General features: G+C 43.0%; 5 protein-coding genes across 13 annotated transcripts; 2 read left to right on the top strand and 3 right to left on the bottom strand.

Moving 5' to 3' along the window:
• Positions 1–1,033: 1,033 nt before the first annotated feature.
• Positions 1,034–5,771, top strand: LOC129581114 (E3 ubiquitin-protein ligase Bre1-like). 2 transcript variants are annotated; one of them, XM_055472008.1, is made up of 14 exons: positions 1,034–1,216; positions 1,356–1,524; positions 1,677–1,844; positions 1,904–2,165; positions 2,288–2,391; positions 2,456–2,695; positions 2,815–2,940; positions 3,002–3,175; positions 3,274–3,409; positions 3,470–3,588; positions 3,652–3,860; positions 3,919–4,432; positions 4,526–4,876; positions 5,246–5,771. In XM_055472008.1, exons 2-14 carry the CDS (start codon positions 1,357–1,359, stop codon positions 5,522–5,524), a joined length of 2,850 nt encoding a protein of 949 aa, XP_055327983.1. In that variant the 5' UTR covers positions 1,034–1,216; position 1,356; the 3' UTR covers positions 5,525–5,771. The 2 variants fall into 2 exon arrangements, with proteins under 2 accessions (XP_055327983.1, XP_055327982.1); XM_055472007.1 differs by having other exon boundaries at positions 1,347–1,524.
• On the bottom strand, positions 5,592–7,655 carry LOC129581115 (charged multivesicular body protein 2a-like). The gene is made up of 4 exons (XM_055472009.1): positions 7,079–7,655; positions 6,838–7,017; positions 6,454–6,584; positions 5,592–6,126 (listed from the first exon to the last, which is right to left on the bottom strand). Exons 1-4 carry the CDS (start codon positions 7,250–7,252, stop codon positions 5,937–5,939), a joined length of 675 nt encoding a protein of 224 aa, XP_055327984.1. The 5' UTR covers positions 7,253–7,655; the 3' UTR covers positions 5,592–5,936.
• Positions 7,656–8,032: 377 nt separating this feature from the next.
• Positions 8,033–10,761, bottom strand: LOC129581233 (uncharacterized). The gene is made up of 3 exons (XM_055472200.1): positions 10,349–10,761; positions 9,395–9,838; positions 8,033–9,195 (listed from the first exon to the last, which is right to left on the bottom strand). Exons 1-3 carry the CDS (start codon positions 10,681–10,683, stop codon positions 8,481–8,483), a joined length of 1,494 nt encoding a protein of 497 aa, XP_055328175.1. The 5' UTR covers positions 10,684–10,761; the 3' UTR covers positions 8,033–8,480.
• On the top strand, positions 10,185–15,485 carry LOC129581232 (uncharacterized). 4 transcript variants are annotated; one of them, XM_055472199.1, is made up of 5 exons: positions 10,185–11,003; positions 11,363–11,758; positions 12,362–13,018; positions 13,243–13,724; positions 14,386–15,485. In XM_055472199.1, the coding sequence occupies exons 1-5, from the start codon at positions 10,988–10,990 to the stop codon at positions 15,247–15,249; spliced, it is 2,415 nt and encodes an 804-aa protein (XP_055328174.1). In that variant the 5' UTR covers positions 10,185–10,987; the 3' UTR covers positions 15,250–15,485. The 4 variants fall into 4 exon arrangements, with proteins under 4 accessions (XP_055328174.1, XP_055328173.1, XP_055328172.1 ...); XM_055472198.1 differs by having other exon boundaries at positions 11,360–11,758; XM_055472197.1 differs by lacking the exon at positions 10,185–11,003 and adding an exon at positions 11,014–11,269.
• A 395-nt stretch (positions 15,486–15,880) lies between these two features.
• On the bottom strand, positions 15,881–24,588 carry LOC129580887 (rabphilin-3A-like). Of its 5 annotated transcripts, none has more exons than XM_055471635.1 (14): positions 23,999–24,587; positions 23,711–23,845; positions 22,920–23,226; positions 20,678–20,947; positions 19,323–19,475; positions 19,037–19,169; positions 18,389–18,932; positions 18,173–18,322; positions 17,785–18,114; positions 17,465–17,544; positions 16,931–17,403; positions 16,647–16,728; positions 16,407–16,503; positions 15,881–16,329 (listed from the first exon to the last, which is right to left on the bottom strand). In XM_055471635.1, exons 4-14 carry the CDS (start codon positions 20,791–20,793, stop codon positions 16,199–16,201), a joined length of 2,289 nt encoding a protein of 762 aa, XP_055327610.1. In that variant the 5' UTR covers positions 20,794–20,947; positions 22,920–23,226; positions 23,711–23,845; positions 23,999–24,587; the 3' UTR covers positions 15,881–16,198. The 5 variants fall into 5 exon arrangements, with proteins under 5 accessions (XP_055327610.1, XP_055327609.1, XP_055327613.1 ...); XM_055471634.1 differs by having other exon boundaries at positions 23,764–23,845; XM_055471638.1 differs by lacking the exons at positions 22,920–23,226; positions 23,711–23,845 and having other exon boundaries at positions 17,785–18,111; positions 23,999–24,588.
• Between the last annotated feature and the right edge of the window lie 1,615 nt (positions 24,589–26,203).

The raw sequence follows: 26,203 nt of genomic DNA, 5'->3' as shown, positions 1-26,203 counted from the left end.
AATGCCGATGGCGAATGGCAATTGCACAGTCTTTGATGGAATGAGAGGCCCTCCTCCTCGATGTGAGGCACACGGCAGCATGGATGGAGGCACCCGCGTCGTGTGCAAAACGCAAAAGGTGGAAAGCGATGCTGCGTGTAAATTCTGGATGATGCCAGATCCAGGAGTCTTGGCTTACCGGATGTTGTTAACGTCCAAAGTAGGGAAAACAGCCAGATGCTTCTGCTTTATGGTGGGCCAGATATCCAACGGTCGACCGTTATTCCAACAGCGAGGCGTCGTATATCCAGCAGCCTGCTCCACAAATTGCAGGAAAAAAAGGAAGATGCAGAAGATATGCTTCCATAATGAATCTCCATTACCCGATGGGCAAGCTCTAATTAAGAGCGCCGCGTTCAAGTAAAAAAACTCATACTTTGGCAAGGAAAAAACAGTGGGAAAAAAGCGAGAAAAGGGGTACAGAAAAGTTCTAGATTTATTGGCCGTTCGGTAGCTGTGCAGGCCAAGACGTGTGCAGGCCAAGACGTCTACAGTGAACTAGGACTATCTACAGTACTTTGCATCTCATCATATAAAATCCCAAATATACTGTACCCATAAAAAAAGTGATTTGTAATTAGTGTCCTGCTTGGATGCTGCTATCTCGTCTAAGCCTATCGTTCAGCAAGGTGAGACATTTCAGCATGCGCCGAAGGTGTTTTCAGGGGCTTAGCGTAGGCTTAGAATAGATTTCTATATCAGCTCAATTGAGAGCCATCAAATTTGGTAGAATTCGTTTTGATGTGCAAATTATTATAAGTAAGTAATATTATACCATTAAATTATTAAGTATTATTATGCCAATTAAGTATTAAGTATAATACCAGTAAGTATTATTATACCAATTTATTTTTTCTCTAACTCTAATAAATGACACCACGCAAACCAATGAAGAGTGGGTGGGCGGGGTCTTCGATATAGACCGACCCCTTAAGTCATAACATTCTGCGCACTCCCCTTAGTGCTTGTATAATTATCGATTTTTTCCCTTCGCTTTTCACCCATTTCGGTAATATCAATTTTAAGTGTTAGGGTTCGGACCACTTCGGTACTAATTTTTGTTGAAAACATCATAAATTTAAGACTCCAGTTTGGGGTCTAAACTGAAGTTAAGGTTGGATGCGGACAGCTAACGCAGCCATATTTCAGAAGATTTTGATTATCCGCGATCGTTCACGTAAGCAGTACGACTGTACGAGAGATTTGTTCTACTGGACTTGTGTCATGTCTGCTGACTTACTGCTGCTCTATCTATAATATGTACTGTTATCTTCCTGTTCGTTCCTGTTGAAGTTAATTGTTATTAGGTTTAGCAGAATGGCCAGCAAGTCATCGCAAGGCAGTTCTCCTGCATCTCCTACCCCCGTGGAGAATGAGGCATCTACACCAAAATCCTTGAAGAAGTCTGATCCAGCATCTTCGAAGTCCGCTCGAGGAGCGAAAGTCTTTCGCGAGACATACCAGATTGGTCCCTCGTCATCTCTGGTATGTTCATGTTGTGCTTGTCATCTGATTTGTGTACAATCTAATACGAGAGTCGATTAAAAGTTTGGTTAATACTTAAACATTAAAGACCACATTTCCTTTTGTTATTAGTGTTAGTAACTGCATTAGTTGTGACATTTTTCTGGACGTAGGAAGAAATGGAGCCTAAAGTTTTACGCTTTCAAAATCGGAAACTTGCGGAAAGGCTTGAGCATTACCAGACGGTGACAGAGGAACTGCGCAATCGGAATGAACAGCTGCAGCAGCGTCTGGCGTCAACAGATTCGGAAATCTTCATCATCAATCGTCATATGAAATCCGTGAGTGCCATACTGTCACAGGAATTTTATACAGATGTGCAGTACATTCTTGCTTGTAGCTGGATGAGAATGCGCGTCTTTTGGTGAAGAATTTCGAAGATGAGCACCTAAAAGATTCGGAAGCTGCCGAGAATCCCTTGAGTCCCGTAGAATCCTTCGTGACGCAGTTGTCAACTCTGGACGAGGAGGAACTGGATAAGACGATGGCCGGACGAGTACAGGAGACGCGCAATCTCATTTCCAAATTGGTACAGGTCTATGCAACGGTGTGGAATCAGTCGCGCTCTGCCATGGAAAAGCTGAAAAACGCAGAGAATGTCGGTGAGTAATGCAGTTTTAGTCCCTTCAGCAACACACATCCATGTTTTATTTTTATGCAATGCTTTCTTAAAATTTTACAGAATTTTGTGCTGTCTTCATTTGTAAGTAGTTTTGATTTGCAGAGGAACCTGCAAAAAGCGCTATGGAGCAGATGATGAAAAAGAATGAAAAACTGGAGAAGCAACAATTAATCCTTCAGGAAAAACACACAGCTTTCTCCCTGGAAGTATGTATTTTATCCTCTGATCAGTGGAATATGTCAGATTTGTAACGTAATTATGGTTCTGAAGAGTTCCAAATTGAAAGATCGCATTACGGAATTAGAAACGGAACGGGATGAACTAAACAATCGTAAGGCTGATTTGTCTTGGTCGCTGGATAAAGAGCAGACAAGAAGGGAGAAAGCGGAAAATATGGTTGTCGAGCTGCGCCAGAAAGTCATTGCACTGGAGACGCAGCTGGGGACAAAAAAGAAAGAAGGCACATACGTGGAAGTGGCTGCCACCGATGCGAACTTGTCCCAGTCCAAGGTGACATATTTTATATAACACATGTGAAAACTTATTTTGGATTACAGTGGAACTAATGTGAACACGAGGTGGCACGCAGATTGATTTCCAGTGTTTTCAAGTTTTTGAATCTTTTCCAGATGGGGGAAATGGTAACAGAACTGGAAAACTTGAAAACCTTGTCGGCTAATCGATTACAGGAAATTGATAAAATCCACGCAGAAAAAGCGGATTTGAAATCTACAATTGATCGGATGAAAATCCAGGTGGGATAAATATTTTCAGTCTGGAGAAATAGGAAGTTGAAATTCCGCTGTTTAAAATTAGATATCCAGCCCTCCCGATGACCTGGTTATCAATAGCGCTAAATATAAATCCCTTCAGACCAGCTTTTCGGTAATCTTCGTCGAGCATGAAAAGTTAAAAGAGCACTATAAAATTGCACGAGAAGCGGTGACGACGATCCGTAACAGCTACCTGCAACAGCTGAAAGAAGCTCAGGTAAGCTTGATTGTGGAGTGTTTTTCGTGGAGAACACTTACCTGCTGAGTGTTAATAATGGGGAATACCAGTCTGATTGTAATGCATCGTTTGGATAGAAACATGAAGAAGATGGAAGCCAAATGTTTCAATCCTTCTTAAGCAATTTACAAACTGCTACCAATGCGGCTAAAGTGGATTATCAAAGATTAAAAATTGAATTTGAGCAGGAGCGTGCCAGCCGCGAAACTAGCGGTAAGTGCTCCGAAAACTAACCTTTTAAGCTTTTTCTACCGAGTTTATCGTGAATTACAGGGACAAATAAGGATTACGATAAACTGTTCAAATCAATGATGCAGCATAATAATTCCATGCAGAGTGAGGTGCTGCGGTTGCGGAAACGGATTCAGTCAATGCAGGCGGAATTGGCAAAGGTGAAGGTTTGATTTACCGCTTCATAACTTTTGTGAATTTTTTTTTATGAATTTGGTTTGCAGACACAACCTCGTGACGCGGCTCGGCCGAGCACTAAGATCTCTACACCTGAAAAGCGTGGTTTCGATGGTGAGCCAAAAGGGCAAGAACCGGGTAGCGCCGACACAGTTGGATCCTTGCGGCACACATCTACCGGATCTCAGGATTCAGTCAATTCCCCGGATAGCCGGGGTGATTCGCAGACGATTAAAGATCTGCGCAAACAGCTTCGGTATGAGTGTTCGGTATTTATGTATGGAATTCCTCTTAATTTAAGTATTTGTCTTTAGAGACAAAACCAAGGAATACGATGAACTGAAGCTGTTGTATGATATAACCAAGCAGTCCGGTAAAACTACCCGCGAACTGGTGGAAGTGATGGTGTCCGAAAGGCGCTTAAAGGACGAAAATGCTGAACTGCGCAAGCTGGCGGCTGGTGCGGACGAGAAGATCCATGCGGCGGAGTCCGGTTACAAGACCCTGGTGGATACCGTGGATAACTTCCGCTCGCGAAACCGGCAGCTGGAAGAAAAGGTGCATGAGCTGGAAAGAGAAAAAGAGAAGGAGAGAAGTGAAAAAGCGCGCGGTGGTCCCGATGAAGAATTGCAGCGGAAAGTGAAATTTTTGGAAGATTCCCTGGCGTCGTGTAAGAAGGCCCTCCAGAGTCATAAAATTGAAGAGGAAGCAATGATGAGCGAAATGGAAATCACCGGGCAGGCTCTGGAAGATTTGCAGAATCAAAATAAACAGTTGATTGATCAACTAAAGGAAAAGGACAACACTAACCTAAAATGGATGTCTGATGTAAGGGTTTGACAAAGATTTGTGTCGCAATTCATAACTGGGAAAGCATCGTTTTCTGTGCAGATTGCTTGATTTTTGCATATTGTTGTTCAGAATATTCGGAATAACCAAATTATCAAGACCTTGAAAGACGAGAAGATTGCCCAGGAAATGCGCTTTCGCACCGCTGTGGAGACCATACAGAAGTACGAAAAGCAGATGATATTGGCGGAAGAACGGATAAAAGCAATCGAAGACGCCAACACAACACTCGAAGAGGACCGCAAAACGTGTGATTATATGATAGAGAGCTGGAAACGAAAGGCACACGATCAGACGAAAGAAGCGAATGATCTGCGATTGAAACTGGAACAGTTGGAAAAGGAAGTTGAGTTTGCACGCACAGTCCATGCTGACCGGATCAAGTCGCACGAAGGCGATGTGTATAAAACCAAACGGCTCACGGTAATGTCCCGTAATTCGGTTACGTTTTTGTATCAAAAATACTTGAAAAGCCGGCATAGTTCTCCGACACTGTGTTGTAGTATTTGATTCCTCGTTTTATTAAATCGGTTCACAGTCGCACCTTAAGCACAAGTTGCACAACAGCATGGTCCAGCTTTCAGTATACAAAAAACAATCAAAATCGTTACCATTGTTAAGTTTCTTTATCAATGGCAAAGTGCCTGTGCGTACAGTATTTACTCAAAATAAAAACAGTCCCTGCTGTTTAATATCACAGAATGTTTTTCATGTATTGTATTACATGATTATATTGCATGTTCATGGGTTTACAGTAATCGTAACCGGATGTTTAGTGTGTTCTTTTCGTAGGAAGAGAATGCGGAGCTGAAAAGGCGGCTAGAGCGAGCCAAATTAGTCGAAATAACAGGCTCAAGTGAGGAAATATTAAAAGAAGATTTACGCGAATACAAGGATCTCCTGAACTGCCCGTCGTGTAAATGTGCTCGCAAGGATACCGTTTTGACGAAATGCTTCCATGTTTTCTGTAATTCTTGCATATCGAAACGCTATGAAACCCGCCAAAGACGTTGTCCGCAGTGCGGAACATCCTTTGGAGCAAATGATTATCGGCGTCTGTACCTTGCTTGAATCGCAACTATGGTGCAAATTTTCCTTTTTTTATGGACTTCAGTTATAATCTCGATATTGTTCTTGGTGTCACTCCTTAATTTATTGATTCGCGATACGAATAACATATTTTGGTTACGGTATCGTCGTCAGACATTAAAATGAACACAGCACACGTGACTGAACCCGTTGCTGTTCTAATTTTCTCTGTAAAATATGCCAAAAAAATCGGAATTAAATAAAAGCATCGCAATAATGCAAACTTATGCGTTAAACCAAATAAATCTATTTACTATCTGACGGCAATATAGTATATAAAATATCAGTTAAGTACAAGCATTCGCGAAAAAAAATTTTGAACGTAATCATAAATATCGGAAACATGAAAGCAGCACAAGAAAAAAAGGAATTTTCGACGTAGAAAATGTTCCGATTATTCTCGGCGTAAGTTCTCCAATCTCGCTTCCAGATCGGCATCTAAATCGCTTCCGCCAGCCGGCTGGGCGGAAGGCAGTTTCTTGGCAGCACCGGGCGCCACCGAGCCTTGGGCGATGGGCAGTCCACCCACTTGGTCAGCGATCTGCAGGCCAAGCTCATCCAGTACTTTGTTGACAATCTGGTCGCTACAAGGCAGCAGATAAATAAATACGCTTTTATCCAACATGCGGAGCAACGTATGCATGGATAAAGGCTAACCTATACTTATCTAACTTAGTAATAAGGTTTCTAATAATCGATAGAGCAAATTAACGGCACACGGCTGCTGCTAACATAAAACTGTGCTGGAGTACTTCATTTCAGTCACTGCCACTCATATTAAACGACATAATTTGTGATTATATATCAGAATAAATGAGCAATAACGGCAATAAATTAATAACAAAGCATCTTTTACAAAATCATGAAAATTTCTCCTCAAAATCGGTCATAACTCGGAAATACAGACTTACGTTTCTTCCTCATCGTCGTCCGCTCCAATGGCATCGTCCATGGCATCATTCATCATTTCCTCTTTCATATCCATGATTTCAGACTGCTTCTCGAATTCCTGCATTATCTTCTGGATTTGCGGCAGATTCATCTGCAACAACCAGCAACGCGCTACACCAACATGAATTATTACAGTAAACAACCAAAAACACTGGACCGTTATGCCGTCATAAATTTGCAATTTGCAACCGTAAAATAAAACCATAACAACCCCTAGGACAGTCGGGCAGTAGAGTAAAGCATAGAGAACGATAAGACTCATAAGAGATTCATCAGTCTACGGTAAAACCGTAAAGTATCTCAATCCTCCAAAGATCAGGCAGGTCGAGCCAAAATGGATGTACCTGCTTATTCATTTGTCCCATGGCCTTGGCGACACCCTTCATAGCCTGCGCCATAGCGTTAGTGGATTTCAGTCCCGTGATTTTCAGGGACACTGCCTGGATGTTGGCGCGCATCATCATGAACTTCTTCACGTAGCGTCTGGTGCGCACGAGATCTTTGGCCATCACTTTCACAGCATCCTGAAAAGCATGACCAAAACCTTGTTGGTCAGCAACATATGCAGAGAGAACACATTCACACCATCTGGTTATCTTTGGCCATTTTCTTAATATCCATAATAATCTTCTTTTCCTGTTGTTCCATCCGTGCTCGTTCACGATCCAGATCGCGCATAGCTTTGTTCAGCGTGCGCTGATTCTCTCGCATCATTTGCTCAGGAGTTTTCCGTTTACCGAATAGAAATTCAAGTGCCATTTTCGCGTAAGTTACACAACTCCTCGATAACCAGAAAATTAGTCCGAAATAGTAAATAGTCAAGACTATAGAACAAACGCAAAACTAAAACCGTAAAGAGTAAACACGAAGGCAAATAAGGCAATACGCCTTCAAACTGCAAGGACCACACCAAGGGATAAGAACAGCGATAAAAAGGCAACTCTGCTACTGCAGTCAAAACAAAACAAAATTTCGGAACCTGATAAATCAGAATCTGATAAATCTCAAAGCATCCGACACAGCGAGATAGAATTTTAACGAGATACAGTAATAACTAACAAGTGCTATCGTCCAATATTAAACTGTAATTTTTTACTTTTACAAAATTAACTAGGAGAATCGTATGAGAACAACAAGATTTAATTTACAACTAATACAGCACGTATCGATATCACTATGGATTCAGCTTTGTCAGCGTGGCGTCCCGAGCTTACTGCCAGTTACAAGGACCAGTCGTAAGGACACGGAATAACGTGCAACGATGGAACGGCGAGAAAATTTACTTATCTGCTATTACTCAACTTTTAACTGTAAATCGTGTAACTTCATCCTAAAAATTGAATTTTGCGGAAGAGTAAATCCAGAAGGTTAATCTCTGCCGAATGGCAGAGCCAGAACCCATGAGTGACCATGACCAGGGATTTAGCCGTCCATAGTTCGCAACGCTCCCAGCGGCCAGTTAGTCACTCCGGAAATAATTTACCCGACTCGAAAAGCATCGGCTGACGTCGGAAGTGCAATCAAACAGGTGATAAGTGAAAGAAATGAGTAACCAAGATGAAATCATATTTGCAAGTGTAAAAAACCGAACTCGTGCCATTTGATAAGTTTTCTTTCATTCTCCAAAGAAAATGTAAACTAGCGACTAAGGAATTAAAGTTGAAGGGTAGAAAACAGGTTTAAAACAACTGAAAACGAACTGTATTATTTAAATCTTTAAACCTCAATTTTAATGTATAAAAACTAAAACAAATGCACAGAAAACCCGAATCCAAATCCAGGAAAGAAGAGCAGATCGTTTCGGCGAACACCACTTGCAATTACTAACAAGTAACATGATGGTCGAACAAATTTGTCCTTCAGGAGAAGCAGACTTATCGTTTTATGTGGCATACGCCACACGGTCCTTATATAAAGCTATGTCCAAAAATGAACATTGTGTACAAAGAATCACCGTGCGCAACTACCGTTACGCATGCCATTGCACCTAGCCGATCTTTGAATCCCCAATTATAACTTTCTTCGCGATGTTTCTCATAACCGCCATCGGTTTCCGACCGCGCTTCTTCCCCTGTGGCACCGGAATACTGGACTCCACGATCTCCGTTTCCAGTTCCGCAGTGGTGGTGACGGATTCTTCCGGTGTGGCGCTCATATCATCCAGCGGCGTTAATGCATCGATCATGTCCTGATCGCTTGCATTGTGGTCCGAAGGCGCTGCCAGTGTCGCTTCCGAGGCTGAGCTGTCCGCCACCATGTCGCCATCCACTTGCAGAGCCTGCGTGACCGTGGTCAAGCCGTCTTCAAAGGTCACCTGCGTCACACTGTCGCCTAGACTGACCAGAAACGCCTGATCGACCACGTTCAGCGGCGGCACCGACTGGATCACGAGGACCACTTCACAGGACTGGAAATCGAAGTTGAACATGCTCTCCACCATTTTAGTGGACGCGGCGCGGCCGTCTTCCAGGAAATCGCTGTATTTCTGCGGCAGGATGTTGTGGCTGCCCGATGACAGGGTGGCGCTCATGTCCTCCTCGAAGCGCACAAAATCTACCACGGCGCTGTACATTAAACGAGAGTTGTTGCCTTTCCGGACTCGACTGAACGTTATAAAGGCATCGTGCTTCTCGAAAACGGACCAATTTCCCAGATTGTCCGTTGGCGCCGGCGGCTTGTAATACGGATTTCGAATGTGCTTCCTACGACAATATCAATTAACAGAAAATGCAAAGAAATCGCTATGACGATAGAAATGCAAGAATGAGGTGCAGAGAATGCCACAATTATATTATTGCACAAACTATTATTATACAAACAAACAGAAATATAATAATAGTCCGCTTTAACATTTAAGGTTTTGTTGCAGTCAGTGCTAGTAGAAGTTCCAGCATTTGTTACCAAGTTTCTTTGCAGCCTTTCTCAAATCGGTATCGCCGAATTTTCTCCTCATCCGCTTCCACATTCCTTGTTCTTTCTTCAAGCAGTTTGGCGTGAGGCATTTCTTCCTCAGTGCCGGGCAGAAAGCGAGTGGGATAAGCAGTTGGCCGTAATTTGGCGCGGTTTGTATCGAGATCGATGTCATCCGGCTCGAAATGCAGCGAGCAGACGCGGTGATACTTGGAAAACTGGTCAATGTCATTCCGACCACAGGCCATGAACCACTTGTTATACAAGTCCATCGCTTCATCCGACTGCTCGGACAAGGATTTCTGGGGGCAGTAGAAAAAGTGGAGATTCATAATTTGCCGCTCTCCCGTGTAACTGCGGCAGCCCTGCACGGCGCACAGGTTTCCTTTCCATTTCTTTCCAATTCGTACCGGCTTGTCCACATCCCATAATTCACTGCAATGCAGCACCTGTTTTACAGACTACGTGTACAGCTATTTAAACATTGCGTATTTTCTGATAAAGCGATAGTTGAAAGAGCAGGCAGCAAATATTAGAGTAGACACAGTCATAGTAATTCATATGAAAGCGAAAAAAAACCGAATTCGATAATTTTTAAAAATGCCCAATGGTCACGTCACATTTGATGACGTGAAAATTATCTGAACACTGAAACCTGTTTTCCCACTGGCTCATAGCGAGTTTTAAAATTTCGAAGTCCCGCTTACCATTGTTTTTCTGTTAGTAACCTATGTTCTATACCGTAATGCTGTATTTCCGATAGAATGACATTACTTATTTTTCCGAAAGAACGATGCGCAATTTCTTAACATAGCGGTCTTCTTAACAATTACGACCAAATATAGATAGTAGTGTACACATTTTCTTTTGGAAACTGCCGAATTAATGACACAGAAAAACGGTAATAACCTGTTAAGTATCTCTGTATCAGTAAAACGCACTCACGTAATAAGATTCAGACTGGGCAGCGCGTTCCTTTTTAAATGCCCAGATTTTGTTAAATCGTTTTCTGTGAAATGCTGCGAACATATCACGGAGCATTTGGCGACTTCCCCAGTGCGGCTGCACAGGCTTTTGTACACTTCCCTTGCCTCGGGATCATCGGGAACAGAGTAAAAGCGGATTTCTCCTGGTTCCCTACTCAGATCACGCTGGTAGTTCATGCAGGATTTGACAAAACAACGTCGACCACGGTGGAATCGCGGCATTTTTGTGGATGACTCTTCCGTTTCGTCGGATATACCGCTGATAATAAACGCAGCCACATCAGAGCTGGACATTGAGCACTCGCTCTGAAAACTTTTTTCATTCGGAATCAACCTCCCCGAATTCACGGAGAACTCTGCGAAAGTTGTGAACTCTGCACCGCGTGCATACCAGCCGATGGCAAACGACGCTGCTGCCATCTGTGACAGGGGAATGGGCAAAATAACGTGACTGCTGCGAGAGAGCGTTCGACTTAACATTTGATGCCCTAACCGTCGAGCGCCCGCTGTGTGAGTTAAGCCTCCACTGTGTAATGTTGAAGCAGGGCCACAGACTGCCACAGACTGCCACTTAATAAAAAGTCGCTGGTTGAAGTGAATGTTCGCTAATACGAGTAAGTACTTCTTGCATCGTTTTGAAATTATTTTCTCAAAAATTCAAAACGCAAACAAATTTAACATTGTGAGCAGTTCCCTGTTGTAATTATAATTTGTATTGAGTTTATAAAATTATTATTACAGTTTTGGCTTGTACGTGTGCTATAACATGTATGAGGTAATAATAAGTACTGCATGTGTTCCTGAAGAAACTTTAGTAACTACCGTGAGCGATTACTACTAATAACAGAGATGGATGATGAATCCGAGGAATCCTTGCCTTGTAAGCCACTTGACAATGGGCTTCGCTTGTGGCATTCCTTCAGATTGATTGGCAATTGTTTAATAGCATAAAATCTGGCATTGTTTTCAGTAGCAGAGGACCCACCAGCTTCATGCAGTGGCTACCAGCGATTGAAATTATGGAATTATTTCGAGAAGGGAACAAGAAAACACTGCACTAGTAATCATCCGGAAGCCTTCTGCTGTGCTTGCAAAGCAGTGGGGATCGTGGAGGCGCTGCGTGGTGAACGTTTAGCGATGATGCGCCATGTAAAAAAATGCCCGTACATGTCTGCCAGCGTTAAAACTGATCTGCAGTGTGATGCATGTGACACGTCGGCACAGAAGAAACCAAAGATGGAAGCCAAGAAATTGTCTTCCAGTATGCGTCTTCCCATGCCTACCTCCGTTAAATGCGATGAATATGCCGCTCTGCCCGTCAACGACGATGAGATGCAAGGCTCTGGTGAATATTCTGATGACGGTCCGAGTAAGTTGCTTAGTTGACTGCGAAATTCCTAGCCTGTTAATTGAGTGTCACTTCGGTAAATTGGAATAAGTACAGTCGGGATTTTAATAAATTGTTTCAGAGCGATGGGTTATTTGCTGCACAAGACGAACATTTCGGCTAAATTATTATTGGTATGGCATTTGCTTGTGGTTTTTGGCATTTATAATTAAATTTTGCTAACGTAATTAATTTTCAGTTGTTCTGTAATTCATAATATTTCGATTTTGAAAACTTTGTTTCGCTTTTCCGGTCATGACTATTAGTAATAGTCACGACCGGAATAGTAATAGTCTATTCTGTTAAAATTCGCATTATATGGATACGTACATACCGTATACCGGTAGTTAACGCTTTTCCAGTTTTGCGCCCAGAGTAAGCTTGTGCCGACTGTCGGATAGATGGATACGAAGCTTTCTCCATAAATGAAATGTGTAATGTTTTTATATCCAACTATGGAAAATTGATGTAATCATTCCGATTTATCGTATGACGATATACTGCCAGTAGGGAATTTAGGATTATACTTTATGAGACACTTAATTGTCTTTTACTAAAGCTGACGAAGATCCTTGGTTGTGTTAGTGGATCCGGAGTACAAAAGCAATACCGTATTATGGACGCACTTTCGAAAAGGTCCCGGAAAGTATCGCGGCCAACATCACTCCGTCGCTTATTGTGTGGCATGCCATGAACACACTGGAGAATGGGAACCCTTGCGTCGCGAACGGGATCGATTAATGATTCATGTGAGGAGATGTCCGTACTTGACGCACGAAGCTAGGCTGGACCTGACTAATGAAGACCAGATGAGGAGATCGTCCAAGAAGCGCACTTATTCCACGATTAAGCTAAAGGCTCCGGTAAAAGTTGCAGAGAATAACGACGTGCTGCCGCCAGATACGGGACCCGTTTCCGTTGAGTCCACTTCCAGTGCTTCCACAGTCGCTACTACTCTTCCCAGCGCAGTGCCGAAAGTGAAAGCGTTGGACTTAGATGTGATTAAAGCATGTATTTCGGCAGGCATTCCCTTTTCTGCCTTGTCTGATAACCATGTTGTCCATCTCTTCAAAACACTGAATTCGACGGCACTGCTTCCGAGCGTCAGTGATCTGATGGGGGAGGTTTTGGCTAGCGTTGTACTGGAAACAAAGAAGGATACGGTCAACTTACTGGTCGACCAGGAATGTGTGACATTGCATGTTCGTATGTGGAATGATTCGCGGAGTCGCTTTGTGACCGGTATGAGTATTTATGTTGAGCGGGATGTAGAAACCGACTTCTGATCAAAAATAGAAGGCTAGTTAAATAATAATTAACATAATCTATTTTTGCGAAAGGAACTGAATGTACTTTATGGTGCACGCACGTATGGGCAAAAATTATGTCATATGGAAATATGTATAGAAAACATATAAAGTGGAGATTTGAATGATTTATTGGGATGAAGTCCAAAATTCTTGCAGGGTTCGTGGCTTCTGTGCGGGTCGGCAGCATTGCAGATAGCTTTCTCCTGAGTGTTTCCGAACCAGTAAGCCAGGACGCAGCTGCACAGGGACTGACTCAGGAAATTATGCACGCTGTAGAGTTACTGCAGCAAGAACACGGTGCCACTGTGGCGTCCATTGTTTTATCCTCCCTCTGCATTAATATCCACCGTGCTGTGCACGAGCAGATTTCCAGTTTTATCGTTTTGCCATTATATTCTCAGCATTTTGATAAACTAACGCGAGATGCGTTGCAACTGCTGCAATTCCAGCGATGGCTGGATAAGGTAGTCTTGCTGCAAGAATGTCTTCACCGGAGTAAATCGACTGCGGAACTGTTTAGGAAGATACAATTAATATTCGATCCCAGCGCTGAAGAAGTGCCCACTCCTGTTGGACAACGCTGGAATTCATATGTGCAATGCTTCTCCAGTATTGTGGAAAACAAAGATGCTTTGCAGGTGCGTAAGGTGTTGTTCGGGCATCAAAGAGCACGAAAAATCGATGTCTGTCATCTTTAACACCTGTTGACTATAACTCTGTGAGAACCATCAGCCCAAAAGTTATTATGGCTATTCGTATAGATACTGCATAGGGAGAAAGGCTGCGCAATGAGCACGTCAGCTTATTGATTTCATGCAAAAATCTTGCCGGGTCGACCCGTCGTCATTAGGCCTTGTCCCGAATTCGAAGCGAATCTCGCTATGGTACGGTTGCTCAACCGCACGAGGTGGCTGTATGCAGTGGCCACGCCTACAGATACGGTACGCGAAGCCACCTCGCGAGGTGGAGTTGCTGTATCGCAACGAGATTCGCTTCAAATTCGGGACGAGGCCTTAGTGTTAGAGGACGTTACTGCATTAAGAATCACAGATAGATGAGATGAAAGAAAGAAAAAGTTACCCATTATGATTTCTACTTTCAAACACATCTTAGTAGAGTATTATGCAAAAATGTACGTACAGTACATAACTTTCTACATTAATTTTGTATCAGAAAATACGCAACCACGCACTCAATAATAGTGGAATACTAAGAATTATTTCATCGTACAGTTACTGCATTGTATTGTGTCAACGATGCATTGCGTTAAATTAAGAAATTTATGTTTGTTTTTGGCAGGATTTTTCAAGGAGTGAAGATAGCGAATTACCAATAGAGTTGCAACTATTGATGGAAGACGAAACATTTTGGAGCAGTTTGGAGAATCTCCAGCACGTTTTGCTGCCACTTACCAATGCCCAGCGGAGTATTCAGCGTGATAACCTTTTCATTTGCGATCTTCTCATCCAGCTGCAAATTCTGCATAAAGCCTTTGCTAATGTTTCCGATATGCTGGTGAGGACAGCTCTCTTAAACAATCTGGAAACGTTCTGGAAAAATCACTGCGACCAGAAGTTGCTAATTATTGCCTGCGCTCTTAACATTGAAACGCGTTTGTCCATTTTCACGGCCAACACGATCAAATGGACGAAAATCGGGAGCTGGGCATTGAAGTTGTACGAACAGGTATTTCATTGCCAACCGGATGCGTTGCTTCCTTCCATCGGAGCTTACCGGGATGAAGAAGAGCCGTTCAATCAATCCACTATTCGACAATGGAAAGCTCAAGGTCAGATCTACTACTGGAAGTATGTTAAGGAAATCCATCCCGAGCTGGCCAAATTAGCCATCTTTCTGCTGCGAATCACTCCATCGGCAGTGGCTGTAGAGACGGTGTGGAAAGACGCGGAGAGGACATGCCCAGACCTGACCAGTAGAGAAAAGCTTATACAAATAGCTAGAACGAAAGTGAAACTGATGAAGGATGAGAGAAAGGCGAAGAAGCAGGGAAGCACGGAGAATGTTGATTTAAAAGAGGCCGATGTGGTTGGATGTCAGGACGCTGTAGCTAATTATATGGAGAACATCAAGAGCGATGTCCCCGAGGAAGGATGGTTTGGGGAGAGCAGCAGAGTGGCCTCTTTAAAAGAACTATTCGCATGATCTGTACAGAATTAATGATTTTTTTATCGTTTTGACTCGTTGGATTTCTTAGTCGTGACTTTACTATAAAATCCAGTATCCAGTATTTATATTTTTGTTTTATTTTGGATTATTAAATCATTTGCAGAGTGAATACCACGGTGGCACTGTCAGTAATCTGCATGCATTTTCGATGCACACGTCGATGAAAAGCCATTTCTTTAAAATTCGTCAACGCAGCTCACAAGCGCCTTGAATAGTCGCTTGATAGTCGTACAAAATACAATAACTGTTATAGGTTTTAATTTTATGACCAAACGTGTGTAAGTGTACAGACTGTGTACATATCTGTAATTACTGCATTAGAAAAGTACATACTTACATTCGTTACTGTAAAGTATGGCACCAAAAACGCCTACCAAGATTGGATCAGCCCTCGAAAATTCAGGCAGTATGCCAAAAGGAAGGTGTTTACAGTACAGTGTGAACTTACACTGCACACCGTACTGCGTCTCATAAGGATGTGCTCCTTAACCTTAACTAAAAAGGTCAGTTTGGATGGCGTTGCACTAGGCACTTAAAAAATCCCTAATTCAGATGATACTTATATGCCGTAATTCTGTTTAGCTGCATTCTTTGAACTTTGCTCGCCCATCGGTTTATGGTTGTTCTTTTTGCATGATTGCACCGATGCGGATCGCGAGCTTGATGAGCGCGCAGTACGCAGAATTATAACGGCACATCGTTATCTGCGTACATCACCAAGCCATTTTCTGCGGTATGTAACAGGAAGCTGGACGGCAAATAGCTCACACAAGACAATTAAAGATTTACAAATTACATAATAATTACTATTTAGCTGCAATGAAAAAATACCTGATCACAAGCATAACTCACACCGAAAACGATGCGAGAACCTGACTGTAAACAAGAAGTGTACTAAGAGATCAAAACGTAGTGAGCAGCAGCATTAGCAGGATTCTAGAAATTCTTCATCCACCAAACCATGCCATTTTTCATATTTTGTATCGGGATTGCGCAGCATTTCATACCAGTGTTTCAGCTTCTCACCTTTGGAATTTATGCCCATTTGCACGCCACCTATGCAAGGCACGGAAACAAATCAAAGTTTTGATTCACATGTCCAGTTTTGAAATAAGTGATTTAGTTATTGTTACCAATAAAATCGCTGGTTTTAGCGAAATCTTTATCCCACACGGTAATTTCTAAGGTCTTCTTCAACAGATCGCCCAGTTTGATTGGATAGGTAAACTCCTGAATAATCAAAAGGTCGTGCATAACACACATCGATGCTGAATATTTGTGTTTTCGATGTGTCTTGCCTTTGGTGTAAGGTAATTTGGTGAAAGGTCACAGCAAGGTACGTGTACACCTTTACTATAATAGATACAACTTACCTCATTATATTCCGGATTCAGTGTGTGTTTCTTTACTCCGGTTTTGTTCTTAGTTTTCTTTAGCGGATCGGGTTTTAAGTATCTACAGAAGATCGTTGTATACTTGCCAATTAAATGCCACAAAAAAGTGCAATACAATCAAGTAACGAATTTATAATGATCACCAATCACGATCGACGCAACAATGATTGGTAAAACGTGGAAACTAATGTGCATCCGCTGCCGTCAGCTTTCGGATATGAAAACATCATCAGGACTTCGTTAATTACCAGATCCGTTCTTACATTTTAACGTAAGGATCGCTAAACCCATCCCGATCCATGGCCGGCAGTCCGGCACAACGAACAATTCCCACCACCAGAGCCTGTCGTTTCACCGAATACATCAGCCGAATTAGGATTCTCCCCCGTTCTTCCAGCAGTTCATCCCCCTTATCGGCCACCGGGATTCGTTTCTCCAGTACCACATCGAAATGTTTCCACTCCATGGAAGTGGACATCAGTCGTTTCAGCGGCACCCGGGTTTCCCCGATGAAATCGTGCCCAAACGTATCCTCATCCAATACGGCAAGGCGAAGAATTTTGCGCGCCATATCGTCATCCGTCATACCATAGTACGTCAGTGTTTCGTTGAACACCGGGTTGAGCGTCTTGTTGATCGTGTGCGTTCGTTGTTTGTTGGACTTGCTGGCACCGGGGAGCAAGTGTAGTTTTACGTATGGATCCGACAACCCATTGCGGTCCATGGCTTTTAAATTCTTGAAAGAAATTCAGTTCGACAAATAATTTCGCATGCACTAATTTTTCACAGTCACTTACACGTGCACGAATAATTCTGCACTGGAGTGTACACTGCGTTGCGTTGTACATGAGGTCAAATTCCAAATATCCCAGCGATGCTGCAAAGAGCAGCATCAATTATGCGCTGTTTTGCACGGCACGGGACAATAATCACTAAATTATTTACAAAAGTGGATCATTATCCATGCACTCAGCGCGAAGCCACGCTTTGCGTAAGTGAACATCAAGATTCATTTCACAGAAATCTCGTGTCAAGTGTGCCGTAAAAATTTGCGCCATCATTATATTCGCTTCAAAACATGTTGCTTCGAACTGTTTAAATAGACTGCTGTACTTACTGAGGTCATCTTCCGGAGATTCAACAAAACTGGTAGACTGTTCATCCATATCGATGCCATTCTGAGTGGTTCGGTTGGAAGCATGGCTGGAAGCCGAACTGCTGAAATCGACGCTGCGCTTAGGCTGCTTGAGCGATCGAGTCCGGACGGGCGTGGGCGTGGGAGAAGGCGACGGCTGTGGTGTGATGGGCGTGACCGTGGGAGCCAGGGCGTCCTGACGTCGCTCGGGGGTGGATACTGGCACATTAAACGACTCTCCGCGATTCCGCGGTGGAGACGTGTTCGAGTTCGGAGCGGGTGGTGTGGTGACCGGCCGAGAAAGAGTGGCTACTGGAAATCATACTGTCAGTATTGGAATAACAGCCGTGGTGGCACACGCGCTATTTACCCGTTTCGGTTTTACTTCGCATGCGCATACGAAATGACCCCGATGAGTCCTTCATCCGGAATGAGCCCGAGTCGTGATCACCAAAGGATTTCGACGCATCCGATGTGGTGCTATCGATGCTGCCGCGAGCGGACATTCCCGATTCGCTATCTATTTAAAAGATTTAAAAGTACCAACGTTAATACGGAGTTGGTGTTTTGTATCAGTAGTACCAACCGGTATCGGTCTGATGCCGCCGTCGACTAAACGTTCGATGAATGACCACCGTCTCTTCCTGATCCGTATCCGCTAGGATGTGCGCTGGCTTACCACCCGGCCCGGACATGGCCTGCATGGAAGTGGGCGCGGGTGAGGGCGGTGGTGGACCGGGTGTTTCATCTTTGGAGCGATTGGTCATAAAGGACCACATCATGCTGATGGACGGCCGGCGGGATGCCGCTTCCGACGCGGTCAACAGCGGCGTTTTGGGCGGCGACTGGGTGAGATGCGCAGTGGATGGTGAGCGTGACGGGGAGCTGACCTCAATGGCGGTGGTCACCGTGGGCGAGGGCTTGATCTCGCCGGGACCACTAACCCGTTTGTTGGTATTACCCAGCGTTCCGTTGTCGTTCTTCTCGGGCATGATGTGCTTGGGTATTCCTTTAAAAAACCACGCCCCCGACTTCTTCCACACTTCCCGAGCCTCACTGCATACTTTGCACAACCAGATGGAACGCTTCCGTGTATCCGACGTGTCGACGCCGCACTTTGAGCACACTGCCTGTATACGTGAACAAGAACATTGATCTGTTTTTCCCGACTTTCAATATGGCTAAAGCCAGTGCAACCACGAGCGTGACAAGTAACAATGCATGCTCCACACACCTGACCACAGTCTTTGCATGTCTGCGGTGATCCGCCCAGCACGCGTCCAAACTCACGCCCGCAGAATGCACAGTGCGTGATCCCATTGCCAGCCGTCAGTTTCTTCAAATTATCCAGTCGATCCACCAATTTTCTACAAATTACCACGATGCGGTACACATTTAATCAAAAGCTTACGACCAAATTATTTCTTGAAATCATCTCTATACATTTTTAATAAACCTGTTAATCGACGTTTTGTGTTGTACTAATTTGATAGATTATCGCAAAGGTCACGCGGATATACCCGATGCGCTCTTGTTCCTGCTGTTCCATGGCTTCGGCGCGACGGATTACTGACAAGATTGCCTCCTGCTCCTCATAAGTCAAGGGTGCCGGCACGGATTTCTTGGCAGGCGCTGATGCTTTATTAGAATGTACAGACCATCCCGCCTTTAATCTGTCGTAGCAAAATAAGAGATTATGAACACTGGCGCTAGTCAACAAACTATTTTCACCCAGTCCTGGATGCGTGATTTATTCTCAAGTTTTTTTTTTGCGATATCAACTGCGTTCGAACTATCTCATTAGGTTTTAATTCACACCTTCGCTGTATTCAATAAAATACGGTATTTTTTACAAGAGATCGAGAAACGACAACAAACGTATTATTTACATACGCGGAGTCAGAGGTTGATGTATGCAAATCACTACAACACATATATTCAGCCCATTATCTTTAGAAAAAGGTTAGATTTGCTCGTACTTCCGACTCCAGCAGAAAATCACAAATCGAAACATGACTGTTTTTGCTTAATTCTGAGTACAAAAACGTTTGTTGTGCACAATAAAAGAGTAAGACTGCTGCCGGGAGATTCTAAAATACACCACAAGAAGCAGGACTGTAGCATAAAGTACGAAAAAAGTGACGTCTTCGTGGGATCAGTACCCTTCCCAATTCAATTAGAGTCCATTCAATCTATTCAAGCGCTAATACAAAGAGAACTAGACCGAAACCGCTGCAATCCAGTTGTAAACATTTGTCTCATTTTGCTTCTCTGCTAACTGTACAAGTATGGACTGAGGCCATAATTATGTTCCCAGAAAGTAAACTCTACGGCAAAAGTCACTGTTGTATGTTTCTGCCGACTCCACTGTTGCCTGTAATGCTACCCAGAAAACCGAAAAGTAAAACGCTTCTTAACATTCGGAAATTTTTTAAAATTACGGGCGGAGTTCTTTACATTCAGCCTGTGAAACTAATGCTTATGTCAAAGTTAAAAACGAAATTCATGAAATAGTCCAACAAACTGGGCCGTACCGGCAGGGGTCAGCAACTAATCGTAAGCAGCGGTTTGTATCAAATTTACGAATACAGCTGTAACAAAAATGCGCAAATCAGTGTTGGCAGCTCAGACATTTTACGGGATTAAAAGCATCGTTTCAAAACGTACAGATATAATATGAAGAACGGCAGACGGCAGAGAAGATCAAAAGCTAATATATATTAATTCACATTAAGGAAGCCGTTAGCAAAAAATTCAAGAATTAATCAGTTATCCAAAATAAGTATTAACAACAATAGAATCAGGAATAGAGGGACACGTGAGGTCCTCCTATTTAATATAACTAATCACTGGTGTAATTAATGTTTGCCCATACCTTCCGCGTAAAGCCAGCTGTCGATCATCAGGACACACCCACGCGTCGGGCACATGAGGGGTGACAGTGGGCGACGGAAGTCCACCGGAACCTGGAACCGGTGCGAAACCAGCCATGCCTGTTAGATGCACACCGCGCTAACCCGGCCGAGTGACAGTGTACAGGAGGGCCGCTTATTAGCAGTGAACTAGACCGACTCCTGACACTTCCGATACGTCGGCAGTCCTAACAGCTAAGCGGCGTAATTATGATGGATGGAAGGATGCAAATCTGAAAGCACATTTAAATTCATACATGCGGCGCCGACACACTCCTCCATGCTACGGCAGAAATTGTGCAGTACTCATACCGCACCACACTAAAAAACTTCTTTAGCTGCAGTTAAGATTTAAAGTATTTAATTTCTGAATACGCTTTTCTCCTTTTTTCAGTTAGCGAGATCTCCTGAACCAGGCAAGAAAATATTTCTCATAAAATTGTCACGACACTGAGTTAATGACCTATCGTGTGCTTAACCTTTATAACAGCGCCTAAGTCAATTCAATACATAGCAGGAACAACAATAAATAATATAGTCGACGTCGCCGATTCAGATCATGAAAAATGTTTCAAAACTACAAAATGTGGTACGCATATGCATGTATCAGTGCATCCAGGCACCTTCTAAAACAACAGGTAATCCGGCTGTCTTATTTTCTAAATTAAGCTGCAAAAGCAACGCCGCATACAAGCCCAACATATGTTTTTACGGCCGAGTAAACAGCGCAAAATTTATGAGATTTCCGCTGTATAATTTAGTAGAGCGACATTTTCCGACTGGGACTTGGGACTATGGATGTGCGGCAGCGCGGCAGGGAGTGGGAGAGAAAGCGAAATGACAGTTTTACGCACGGATCAAGCTGGTCTCAAAAGGCACCTAATGATCAGCCACAGCCCTAACGAATTTACAACTTGTTCTAAGCTCTGGGCATAAAAAATCCCAATAAACCCATCAGTTGACTCCACACTCTGCCGGCTGTGAACGATTTACACCAGAATTGTTCAAGACCCATGCGCACAGGATTCTGTTTCTACAATTAAGGAAGGAAAACAAAGTAATTATAATGAGCTACCAAGGAATACCGGTAAAATCGACCGACATTGTTAGTAATCAACAAATAAGCGACGTAGCGCTTCCGCAATATGGCAGCGCACGCGTTGTAATACTGGCCTTCCTAAATCTCTCCGCAGGTTTACTGTTGCGTGATTATAACATTTCATGGATTTCACTGAAGCATGCTATGTCTAATCAAAGCTGATGTACAATGTTTGTAGTAATCATGAAATGATACTGACGCAATGTAAGCGTTTTTGGCACATAAGTTTAAATCAACGGAACGGGATAAGTTCATGTTCACTCGTCTGTATACACAGTGTAAAGTGGATATTTTCAAATTTTACGGCATTCAAATCTTATGATGCGAGAAAGTTAAAACGCTAATCCCTCTTCATTTTCCCGAATTTACGAGATCAAGCGGAAAAAATCCCATTTGACCCTGTTGCTAACTCTTCATATGCCTATATACAATGTGACTGTTGTCGCTTGCCGGCTGCCTCTGGTTGCCGACGATGAGGCAATCAGGGATTTGTTGTCCCTGACGCAAGTCATTCAGACGAATGTGAATATCCTGACGAAGGCAGAACACACCGATTATTATCAAAAATGTATAATACTATTAATTGAGGCATTGTAGTCTGCATTTTCCCTTCCTTACTTTTGGAAGATTCCGCTCCAAAATTTGTTTAGAACCTGTTTTCATGGAAGAATACAGTGGAGGAAAAACCTTTCCAGGGAAATCTCTAATGAGGGAGAAACGTGAGATTAATGTACCCTAGCCAGCAATTCTCACTCCCTTGAAAGTAGCGCGTTGGAAGGCGAAAAAGCGCATTAATGGTACTGGTGCGGATATAAAAAGATCTTAATCATAATGTGTCCAGCGCCACTAATCGTGCACCCATGTCAGTACATTAACGTCAAGGAATTAGCATGTGTACTTATATTCTCTGGCCTATCATGGGGGCAGCGATAAATACGGGAGCGGTATCAAAATCCAACTATATATTCTTGTATGCATGCGTTAAAATCGGGGAAAGGATATATACTGCGTGAACACCACCAACGCTCAACGTTTATAACCATTAACCACAATGCCGAAACATTAGCGCCAAGGCCCATACATACACTACAGCAGGCGACACATACCGGACCGGAAATCAATCGATCCGCTTTACTGTTTCCCGTCAGACTTCATTTTCAGTACACTGTTGCAGAGCCCACAGTGCCGTCGTCGTTATCGCGATCGCAGGGCATTGTAGTTAAATTACGTGGGAAAAAAACGAATGCCATCCGTCGACATGAGCTGAATTATCGTCAGCTGATGCATCATTCCCCTCACTTTGATAAACATTGGCCCTCAGGATTATTTTATTACTCCAAGGCCCAAACAAACACGACGCCTAACTGTTTTTGCACTTATCCTGCCGGTCACGGGCTCATCAATCCGGCAATGCTGAAATTTTCACTCAATGTTTGCTAATCAGCCAATAAATCATTGTATGGCTTAACTGCTGATTATAGCGATATCGTAGCACAATACGAGTATACGACAAAAATCGATGTCCCATATGATGAAATTTTATTCAAAAAGGAATTATTTCGAAAAACATTACAATACATAATATCGTTAACCAATGTGACCCAACATGAAAATATAGTCAGAGTTTAATATCAATGTGTAGCAGGACGTTTGCAAAAGGAATACATTAGACGTTAAAAGGAATACATTAGACAGCAGGATGTTAAGGGAAAAGTTTTTCGCAGTATCGGTACGACGGTAGGCATAACTTACATCAGTAGGAGAAGTAAAATATAGATATTACTTAACATAATGTATATCCCTCGATAGCATTTAACAAATTTCATACGCCGGACTTTCGGACTTAACGTGTATTTCGTATAAAAGTATTCATAAAATCGAACTACTGAAACCGTACGTATGTTTCCCAAGAGGAAGTTTTCTAGTAGCGCACAGGCGGTACATCAAAACTCTAGCAATACGACGAAATGCGCTGTTCCATTCGCTGGTCAAACACGGACATTACGTTCCATGTGCTGAAAGTGACCATCCGCTGCGAATGTCATATGATTAATATACGAAGGAACAAAATGTTTTCTCGATGGGATTCAATGGAGCACAACAGAAAGTAGCACTTGAAAATGTAAATTGACCCTTTCAGCATGTAGTAATACATTACACGATCATGATCACATAAAGCACTTACGTTCCTTGAGCCAGAACTCATGACACAGATAGGCAGCATACAGGACGGACGTCAAAATAAAGCAGCATTCATCCAGTGTACACGATGGTGGATTGATAAGAAAATATAAGCAATCCAATCTGTTATGTTATTATGGTGAGAAAATCAAGGTTGGCGTACACACATAACGCTCGGTACACACAGGGAAGCGAATGGGAAGCATATTGATCCTCGACAAATGCCGTGCAAAACCAGCCGACGGAGGGATCGGAGTAGAATGGGAATTTTGTTCATCATCACAGTACACAACACTGTGACACCAGTGACATGCACGATAAACGTTCCAGCGGCTGTTGCTAGTCCCGATAGTTGGTTTTGGTGCAGTACGAATGTAATGCGGTAATGTTGTACACATGAACAGGTATCATGGGATTAGTGCCGCTGCATGCACGAAGGCCTTGGGAAAAAATAAATGGGAGACACCACCAGCCTCTCTCGCGCTAACACAGAGAGATCGCGGCGCCGTCGGGGAGGGATTGGGCAGAATCATAGAAACAGGAATCATCCCCGCAGACAGCAACCAGCGGTCCTGTTGCTTCTCGCTATAGTGCACTCGAGCGCAGAGGCGTAGCGAGACCGCGCGTGGTAGTGTGGTATGCCAATCGCAAAAACCATGTACAGCCTGCGCAGCCACCCGGTGCATGACTAGGCCGCTAGGGTTAGACAGCTTGTTGTTGATGTAAGTACCTGGCCCAGTTCCACTTCCGTGCGCTACGCCTTCTGTACGATGTACGACTCTGCCAGGCATCTTAGGCCTTGTCCCGAATTCAAAGCGAATCTCGCTATGGTACGGTTGCTCAACCGCACGAGGTGGCTGTATGCAGTGGCCACGCCTACAGATACGGTACGCGAAGCCACCTCGCGAGGTGGAGTTGCTGTATCGCAACGAGATTCGCTTTGAATTCGGGACGAGGCCTTATACTTATCCTGGACTTATTACCTTAAATAGAATTCTATTGTAGTACCTTTGCTAATGCGTATAATAGCACAGTTAAGACATACTAATATAGATATAATAGATTCTATACAAACGTATTTTGCGTGGTAGTGTTAGTGAGCACCTGGGAATGATTATGTCTGTAATCTTTTAAGAACCTGTGCTTCGTTTTAATGAATATTCGTACTCAAACCATTAGCGAATCTGGAGCTAACCAGTAAATCAAAGTGTAATATCTCATATGTATATATATATTATGTACGTAAGCCTCCATACTACCGTGTCCATACTACATAATACTGAATACAGCATATCGTAATAATTTGAAATCGAAGCTGTTATAGTTTTTCGGAGTAAAAACTGTGTGATCGAAGTCGCTTTTACAGTTTTACTCATACTGTAGTAGTACAGCACGAGTGGAAGTATAACGGTAGAACACGCATTAATTTAATTTATCATAAAATATTGCAAACTTTTAACTATCTATCAGTCAACATAACCAGATTACCTAGCGTATATATATCGGGTTACATGTGACGTTAAGAAATACCATGCATCGTACAATACATAAGCAAATTTTTGCAAGCGAATTTCTTCGGCCGAAAAGGCTTGCAAATTTATATATATCAACCTTTATTGAGTTCCGTTTGCTGTTATGCGGCAAAAAACCCCTATTACAAATTAGGGGAAAAGGCACGCATAACCTATAGTGCAGTGCCGGCCTACTGCAGCAGACGTACAATACATACGACACACAGTGCCACACACCTAACTACGTCCATTAAATTCAGTCCTTTTATGAAAACTGTGACTGAAACTGAAAAGTGAACTACCACCATTTTTAAATAATTATTGTGCGAATGATATATAACAAGCTACATGGCACGCTAACACATAACAAGCTACTTATTACACTGCGTCATAAACAGAACTATTCTGCAAAAGTAAAACGAAATATTAATGGCTTTATCTAACCCGTAAGATTCAGGTTAGACCTATATAAGCTAAAATGCCGTTTTTTTAAAATGCTATTTTAAATGCCGCATACAATGACATTTTATCGATCAAATCATCAACCGGTTTCAGATTTCAATTTGCCCGACGACAGTTGAACAATGTCGTTTTCACTGGCGATTTTTGAACTTAAATATTAAGTATGTGCTCGATTTCTGTTTGTGTTTACTGCGTAGCGCGTCATACTGCCGGCATCGTTGTGCTGATTGCGAGCA

This window comes from Paramacrobiotus metropolitanus, unplaced genomic scaffold, assembly GCF_019649055.1.
Source record: "Paramacrobiotus metropolitanus isolate TYO unplaced genomic scaffold, Prichtersi_v1.0 Parri_scaffold0000005, whole genome shotgun sequence".
Taxonomy (NCBI): domain Eukaryota; kingdom Metazoa; phylum Tardigrada; class Eutardigrada; order Parachela; family Macrobiotidae; genus Paramacrobiotus; species Paramacrobiotus metropolitanus.
This window is presented reverse-complemented; position numbering and strand designations above follow the sequence as displayed.